Below are 8,196 nucleotides of genomic sequence, written 5' to 3'. Positions count from 1 at the left end.
GCCCCCCCGCCGTAACCGGGCGGCCCCATGGAGGGGCCCTGCGGCGCCAGCCGGCTGCCCGGTAACATCCCGGGGCGCTGCGGAGAGAAGAAAAGCGGGTGCAGGATGATGGGGAGCCTGTGGAGGACACACAGTCCAGGAGGAATGGTCCTGTGGGTGTTCGGAGCAGGGTGGAAGAGGCAGCAGAGGGGGGCTCAGGGCTCTCCTCTCTGTGCAAAATTCCCTGTAAGAGAATTTGCAGCTTCTTGAACCCCCAGGTGAGCAGCCATCGAGCTCCCCTCAGGGGCTCCTCCACCTGCCTGGGCTGACATCGTGCTCCATCTGATCCCTCCTGTCCTCGCTGAGCCCGACTGACTTCTGCTGTAGCCCCCGCGTTACTGCGCAGGAGCTGTTACCGTCGGAGCCACCCTGGAGCCGAGGAGGTTGGGGTGTCCATCCCGTGCTTGCTGGGCTGTAGCCGTAGCCCTCACTGGTATAAACGTGTGCCTCTTGCAGGAGTTGCTGGTCCTGATGCCCCCCTCGCTCTGGGCTGTGCTGGGAGGAACCGGGCAAAGCCCCGCTGGGGCCATGGGCGTATATGGGGATGTGCAGGGTGTTGGGGGTGTTGGGGCACCATCCTGGTGGGGTTGCTGGGACCATGGGGGTATATTGGGGGGTGCAGGGGGCTGGGGGGGTTCAGAGGCTATGTGGGAGGGTGCAGGATGATGGGGAGCCTGTGGAGGACGCACAGTCCAAGGGGAATGGGGAGTGGAGGACACACAGTCCAGGAGGAATGGTCCTGTGGGTGTTCGGAGCAGGGTGGAAGAGGCAGCAGAGGGGGGCTCAGGGCTCTCCTCTCTGTGCAAAATTCCCTGTAAGAGAATTTGCAGCTTCTTGAACCCCCAGGTGAGCAGCCATCGAGCTCCCCTCAGGGGCTCCTCCACCTGCCTGGGCTGACATCGTGCTCCATCTGATCCCTCCTGTCCTCGCTGAGCCCGGCTGACTTCTGCTGTAGCCCCCGCGTTACTGCGCAGGAGCCGTTACCGTCAGAGCCACCCTGGAGCCGAGGAGGTTGGGGTGTCCATCCCGTGCTTGCTGGGCTGTAGCCGTAGCCCTCACTGGTATAAACGTGTGCCTCTTTCAGGAGTTGCTGGTCCTGATGCCCCCCTCGCTCTGGGCTGTGCTGGGAGGAACCGGGCAAAGCCCCATCCCTGTGGGTCTGTCTCCCCGGGGGTGGAGGGCTCCGGGGTGCAGACCTGGCAGTGACACCTCTCACCAGGACTGCCGTCCTTAACATCTTAAGAAGCGAGCTTATTGAGGTATAAATGGACATAAATGGAGTCAGTTCGTTCAGGTTTTGGCTGAGCACCCAGGAAAAGGATTTCTCTCTCCCCTGAGAGTTGCTGCAGAAAGCACAATGTTAGAATTAAAGGCCACTTTCTGCAAATATTAGCATTAAGTTCCCGACTCCCTGGAGCACTTACCCCTGCGGTTGCTCAGAAAAAGGGACGCGAATCCAGCCAGCATTAATCTGTGAGAAAAACCAAGTGAGCAGTCACACCACAAGTATTAATTAAGCAATTAATGATGATCATGTGGGTCATTGTGGAGGCTGTCCTGTACAGTGCATGGCGTTGTTGACTGAGCAAAGAAGTGGGGATGTGTTGGCACCTTTTCTGCCAGATACGACATTTCCTACCCTGGATGAAACCTGCAAAGCTTTGAGCGTGGCCATTAACTGTTGTCTCAGCATCCATGTGTCCGTGCAGTTAATTTAATGCCACCTCCGACAGGCTTGGCGCCCAGCAGCCTGATGAAATATTCATGGGGAGGAAAAGCAGTGGAACTTATCTGCTCCATATTGTTCAGATACTACTTTGACTGAGCCTTAAAGCCTGGCAGGAGCCTCTGGGCAGGCTGGAAAGCTGCCTGGCTCTCCCAGGAGGGACACGCAGGGTGAGGTGGGGTGGGAGCAAGAGAGAAGGCAAGGGATCGCCTCGTTAGTGGGGAAAGGGCAGAGAGAGAGATGCTCAGCTCGGCACAGGGGGGCTGTGGGGTCTCAAGAGACCCCACATTTCATGAGCTGAGCTGGGAGCGACCCCAGCCCTCTGTCCCCAGGGATGCTCTCTGCCCAGTCCTCTTTGTCCCCTGGCGCCGGCTGCATTTTGTAAGAAACACAAGGAGAAAACAATGCCAGCTTCCTTGGCTCAGTGTCTCCTTACACTTGTCCTTTCTCCTTTCCTCTGCCCTGAGGGTTTGGTTGGTTCTGCTCCTCCCAGTGGAAATGGTTTGTGAAATGCTACCCCCCCTGCACCTTCATTTTACTGCACCTGATGGCACCAGGCTCCTCTGAAACCTCCTCCCCAACCAGCCCAGCTCTGGCTCCTGGCAGCCGAACACCATCCAGCGCCGTGTAATTATATCTCAGCGCCTGTTTCTGCTGGCAGCTTCGGCGCTGAGTGAGCGGTAACCAGGAATTATTGCCAGGGAGGAGAAGAGGTGATGCTATCTCTGCCGTGGTTTCATGTGTGATGCATGATTAATCCTTCCTCTGTAGGGTTTCAGCAGCCACATGATCCGCACGGTAAATACAGCAGCGTGCGAGCAGGTGCCTCCCAGCATCCCAGGGCTGGGAGTGTCGCACCCGGCCCTCGCGTGGATCAGCAGAGATGCCTCCCGTGAAATGTAATTAACTCCTTGTCTCGTGCACAGCCTGGGTCTCACACCACTGAGCGACAGACGGGGACGCACACGCGCCGCTGGCACCGCACGCCCTGCTGCCTGCCAGCCCTGGGCATCCTGTGCCCGTCCCTGAGCCGCCGGGATCCTGGACAGGCTGGAGGTCCCTGGCCCCACCACGCACAGGAGAGCCTTGACTTTGAAAATCACAGACTCATAGAATGGCCAGGGTTAGAAGAGACCTCTGGAGATCATCTCCTCCAACCCCCTGGCACAGCAGGGTCACCCGGAGCAGGTTGGATTCATCCAGGCTGGTTTGGAATCTCTCCAGAGCAGGAGACCCCACACCCTCTCTGGGCAGCCTCTCCCAGGGCTCTGCCACCCTCACAGCAGAGAAGTTCCTCCTTGTGTTCACATGAAGCTTCCCGTGTCCCAGTTTGTGCCCATTGCCCCTGTCACTGGGCACCACTGGGAAGAGTCTGGCCCCATCCTCCTTCAGATATTGCTCAGCATCAATGAGACACCTCCCCTCAGCCTTCTCTTCTCCAGCTGAACAGCCCCAGGGCTTTCAGGTAGAGCTTCTGTGCAGCTTTTCCGCTTCCTATCTGAAAGCTGCTGGGGTTGGGGTCCTGTGTGGCTTCCCACTGTGCACCCACGGGAGTCGCATCGTCTCTGCTGGGTCCCTCTGCCAGCTCCGGGCTGCGGCTCCGACACCGTGTCCGGTGGCAGCGGAAACCTCGGAGGTGCCGGGGCCGGGGAGGCAGCGATGCCAGGCTGGGACAGATGGATGGGGTGGCCTCCTCCCAGCACGGCCCGGCAGGTTAATGGGAAGCTGTGGAAGAGATTACAGCTTGCAGAGATGGGTCAGTGCCTGCCCCTGCGACAGGAGCCACTGTGGGGGGAGCAGGCAGGGTCAGCTTCTCTGGCTGCTCACAGGGGCTGGCTGCAATTAATTAGGGTTTATTAACTCCCTTCTGGGCTTAGCGATATTATCTCGCTCCTATTCGAAGCCCACCCTGTGGCCTTTGCAGCACCAGCTCTGGCAGAGAAGGACCAGAATAGCAGGCAGACCATTCCAGTTTAAATGCAAAGCGCCCGTCTGCCATTTCCAGGAGCAAGAGGGACGTGGCCAGAGCCCAGTGACCGCGGGGAGTTTGGCATTTCAGTGTTCCCTGCCCCCTGCCCTCTCACTCATGCAGTCTCTGTGAGGTCCTGGGGGCTTTTTTGGATGTTGGATCTGGTGTGTTGCTTTTGCTCTGCGTAGCTGGAGATTTTTAGGACGAGAAGTGGGTTTAGATCCAGCTCGTGCTACAACTGCTACTAACTTGGTTAAATGAAAAACAGGTGATATTCAAGCGAGTGACTCATTTCTGCTGAATCTCAGGTGTCTGTCCCAAACCACAGAAGTGTTAGACTTGTCGAAGCTCAGCAGCTGTGCTTATGTTAATTCTCCTCCCCCTGCTTGAGAGCAAAAGTCGGTTCCCATCCTCCAGCCCTGAGGTGTCCCTGGGGACACGTTGACATGGCAGCGCGGGGCCAGGCAGGTGCTGGAGCGTCGGTCCCCAGAGCCACCCTCTGAGGTGTCCCTGGGGACACGTTGACATGGCAGCACAGGGCCAGGCAGGAGCTGGAGCGTCGGTCCCCAGAGCCACCCTCCCATTAACGCAGCAATTAGCAAAGGGACACGTTTGTGTGACTACTCCCATTAACGCAGCAATTAGCAAAGGGACGCGTTTATTGACTGTTCTTAGCACCAGCTCTGGTGTTGCTGGTTTTCATGTGCGCGTTCACAGATAGCACTGGAGGTCTGGACCCAAGCTTTCCCTCCCACCCCCAACCTCTTGGTCTTGGCTCCAGGAGCTCAGCGGTGTCTTCATATTCTTAGCACCAGCTCTGGTGTTGCTGGTTTTCATGTGCGCGTTCACAGATAGCACTGGAGGTCTGGACCCAAGCTTTCCCTCCCACCCCCAACCTCTTGGTCTGTGCTCCAGGAGCTCAGCGATGTCTTTGAGAACATCCTGGAATGATGGGGTTTGTCAGTGTTGGGCTCGATGGTCTGAAAGGTCCCTTCCAACCAAGATGACCTATTGGAACGGGTCCAGCGGAGGGCCACGAAGATAATCAGAGGGCTGGAGCACCTCCCCTATGAAGACAGGCTGAGAGAGCTGGGGTTGTTCAGCCTGGAGAAGAGAAGGCTCCAGGGAGACCTTAGAGCAGCCTTCCAGTATCTGAAGGGAGCTACAGGAGAGATGGGGAGGGACTCTGTCAGGGAGTGCAGTGACAGGACAAGGGGTAATGGTTTTAAATTGGAAGAGGGGAGATTCACAGAATCACAGAATCGTAGTGGTTGGAAGGGACCTCAGAGATCGAGTCCAACCACAAAAAAACCAAACCAAAACAACAACAAAAAAAACCCCACCCACCACCTAAACACACAACAACAACAACCAAACCAAAACCATCACCCACCCACACAACATCCCACCACAAACCAGTAATCTTGGGCACTAGAGCATGCCCTGAAGAGCCATGTCTACACGTTTCTTAAATACCTCCAGGGATGGTGACTCCACCACCTCCCTGGGCAGTCCATTCCAATGCCTGACAACCCTTTCAGTAAAGAAGTGTTTCCTAATATCCAACCTGAACTTCCCCTGGTGCAACTTGAAGCCGTTACCCCTTGTCCTATTGTCTGTAACTTGGAAGAAGAGACCAACCCCTGCCTCTCTACAGCCTCCTTTCAGGTACTTGTACAGAGCGATAAGGTCTCCCCTCAGTCTCCTCTTCCCCAGACTGAACACCCCCAGCTCCCTCAGCCTCTCCTCGTAAGACTTGTGCTCCAGACCCCTCACCAGCTTCGTTGCCCTTCTAATTCAGATTAGATATGAAGAAGAAATTCTTTACTGTGAGGGTGGTGAGGCACTGGAACAGGTTGTCCAGGGAAGCTGTGGATGCCCCATCCCTGGAGGGGTTCAAGGCCAGGCTGGATGGGGCTTGGAGCAACCTGGTGTGGTGGGAGGTGTCCCTGCCCAGGGCAGGGGGGCTGGAACTCAATGATCTTTAAGGTCCCTTCCAAATCTAACCATTCTGTGATTCCTTGGTTCTCTGATGCCATCCCCAGTGGCCTCCTTGGGGAGTGTTCCCAGCAGCTCTGCGCGAGAGAAAGGCTCAGCCTTCGTGAGTTATATCATTCTTTATATCATCGTTAAGAGTAGCAGGTATTGATGTACAATGCATCTGTCATCTTATTGTGCTTCCTATGAAAATGTGTGTACATAGTACAGATACCAGAGAGAATTCAACACTTTATACACTTGAAGGCATTCAGAGATCAGTAACAGAAAAAAAAAAATGGCACAAGAACAAGGCCTAAATGCTACTAGATGGGTATCTACACTGATATGATGCATATATAGAGATATATATATATATGTACACATATATATATAGTCATATATATTATATATAAGAAATATAAAATGCAGATGACATAATAGAAACAAACAAAAAAGTGTATTCTTCAACAGGTGAGCATCAAGGTCAAATCCCAGCCCCATCTTTAAAAGCTTTAATGGGAAAGAGAAAGAAAGAAAATAAATAAATGAAACACAATGAAATGTTAGGAAAAATCCATAAGAAAATTTATGGATGTGGCCGACCCGTCATCTTTGGGCGATTGCTGGATAAAAAGGACTAACCCCCAGTTCCTAATTTTGGTCAGGAAGCAAATAATAATAAAAATGACAATAATAAAACCAAAACTGCCGTTTAGAAATAATAATTACCAAAAAGACTTATTGCAAAAGCTCCTAAAGATAAGTAGCACTTCAGCCCTGGGAGGGCTCTTGCTTGATGTGTGGGGCCTGGGGGCTGGCAGGGGCTGGTGGAGGCCGATTTCCACTGACCCCAGAGTGAAATGGGGGTGCACTTGCGGTCCCAGGGAGCAGAGACGTGGCCAGAGCCAGGGGCCAGAGCCTGGCTGCCAGCGCAGGTCTCCGTGTGCCGGGGGGAGGCCAGCGGTGGCCCCAGGGCAGCGAGCCAGCAGATGCCCCGAGGATGCCCAGGGCTCGTGGTGCCCGGGGGCAGCTGCTCTCGGGGGGTTCAGCGGGGCCCACGGTCCCGTGGACCAGAGCACCCTGTGCCATGGGGTGTCCCTCAACCTACGAACCCTCCTGGTGCCAGGGCTCCTCTGCCCACCCGGCCAAAGTGGTGCCAAGGGGCTGTCCCTCGTGGTGGCCCTGGTCCAGCTGGGCCAGTGGCCGCAGCTGAAATGGGGGCCAGGAGTTTTCCTTCCACCTTTCTCCCCAAGGATGGCTGTTTTGGGGGGCCACACGGAGTAGCCCCAGACCCCTTGGGGACAGAAGGGACTGTGGGGCAGGGCAAGGCTGGCCAAGCTGCACGGAGCCCAGGAGGGACAGGTAGGGACACCACGCCGTTGCCTGGCCCGACGTGGCCGAGGGAGAGTGCCCGGTGGCGGGGTCTGCCGTGCCGAGGTGGCACCCCCCGGCCGAGTCCCCTCTGGTGCTCGTGGCCGGCCAGTGAGCTCGGTGGGTGCTGGGCATGGCAGTCCCTGGGGCAGGGTGCCAAGGAAGACATTTTGGAGGGGTGAAGGTGGCCTGTCTTCATGCGCATGGAGTGGCCAGGTGAGGGTGGGCTGCAGGGCCACCGCGGTCCCAGGGGACAGCCAGACTCTGCTGGGACAGCCGGACCCACTGCCGGCCACGCTGTGGGGCTCCTCGACGATCCCTCCTGCCGGGCATGGGGGTCCCAGCAAGCGCCGGCCAAAGTGTTGGAGCAGGATGGGCATGGAGACAATGGACAGACAGACGGACAGGGCTGTGGATGGAGACTCTGCAGCCAAATGGCTGCTTCTTCTTGGCTTCTGGGTTTCTAGTTAAAAAGGCCGAGGGGAGCCGAGGGGAGGAGACGGGGCAGCCCCGTGCCCCAGCCCGCTGTGCGTGTCGCTCCCCGCGCCGCGAGGGTGCCCGGGCTGGAGCCTCCTCCAGTCTCTGAACGAGCGGGGCAGGCGCCGCGGGGGCCGTGCGCCAGGTCCGAGCATCACCCGACCCCTCCGCCTGCCCCGAAATCCGAGGCCGTCGCTCTTGTCCGTGTCCCACTGTGGCGAGGAGCAAGGTCCCCTAGATGTGTCTCTCCGCTGGCGCTGGCAGGGAGAAGGGCAGCTCTCCGGAGGGCTTTGGTAGCTCAGGTTGTACATCCAGACGTCGGTTAGCAGGTGAAGTCCTCAAAGGTGCCCCGGGCCGGGTGATGAGGTAGGATGTTGGCTGCGTACGTCATGCCTGCCGGGTGGCCCCGTATGCTTTCACAGGGATTCTGTGGGGCAGAGAATGGACGGGACGCTGCGGTCACTGGCTTCACCCAGAACCCTGCAGAAAGCGAGTCCTGGCTCCCCACAGCATCTCTGCCCGGTGCCTCTGCTCCTTTCCCAGGTGCTCCCCAAAAGGCTGACCCCCCCCCCATCCCATGACACAGCAGGGGCAGCCACCGAGCTGTGAGAGGAGACCGGGAGCCCCTGGGGGA

General features: G+C 57.1%; 2 protein-coding genes across 3 annotated transcripts in view; both read right to left on the bottom strand.

Annotated features, from left to right (window-relative positions):
* The window catches only part of SMARCD1 (SWI/SNF related, matrix associated, actin dependent regulator of chromatin, subfamily d, member 1), an 8,060-nt gene extending 7,989 nt beyond the window's left edge, over nucleotides 1-71 (bottom strand). Inside the window, exon 1 of the mRNA XM_014947497.1 lies at nucleotides 14-71. Coding sequence (XP_014802983.1) covers nucleotides 14-68 — 55 coding nt within the window. The 5' untranslated portion in view covers nucleotides 69-71. The remainder of the gene's footprint in view (nucleotides 1-13) is intronic.
* Nucleotides 72-5,836: 5,765 nt separating this feature from the next.
* Nucleotides 5,837-8,196, bottom strand: part of ASIC1 (acid sensing ion channel 1) — a 20,895-nt gene continuing 18,535 nt past the window's right edge. For both annotated transcript variants that reach the window (XM_014947495.1, XM_014947494.1), the window contains one exon: nucleotides 5,837-7,989. In XM_014947495.1, coding sequence (XP_014802981.1) covers nucleotides 7,885-7,989 — 105 coding nt within the window. In that variant the 3' untranslated portion in view covers nucleotides 5,837-7,884. The remainder of the gene's footprint in view (nucleotides 7,990-8,196) is intronic.

This window comes from Calidris pugnax, unplaced genomic scaffold (assembly GCF_001431845.1).
Source record: "Calidris pugnax isolate Ruff unplaced genomic scaffold, ASM143184v1 scaffold155, whole genome shotgun sequence".
Lineage (NCBI taxonomy): Eukaryota > Metazoa > Chordata > Aves > Charadriiformes > Scolopacidae > Calidris > Calidris pugnax.
The sequence above is the reverse complement of the archived record's forward strand: the minus strand, read 5'-3'. Positions and strand labels throughout refer to the sequence as shown.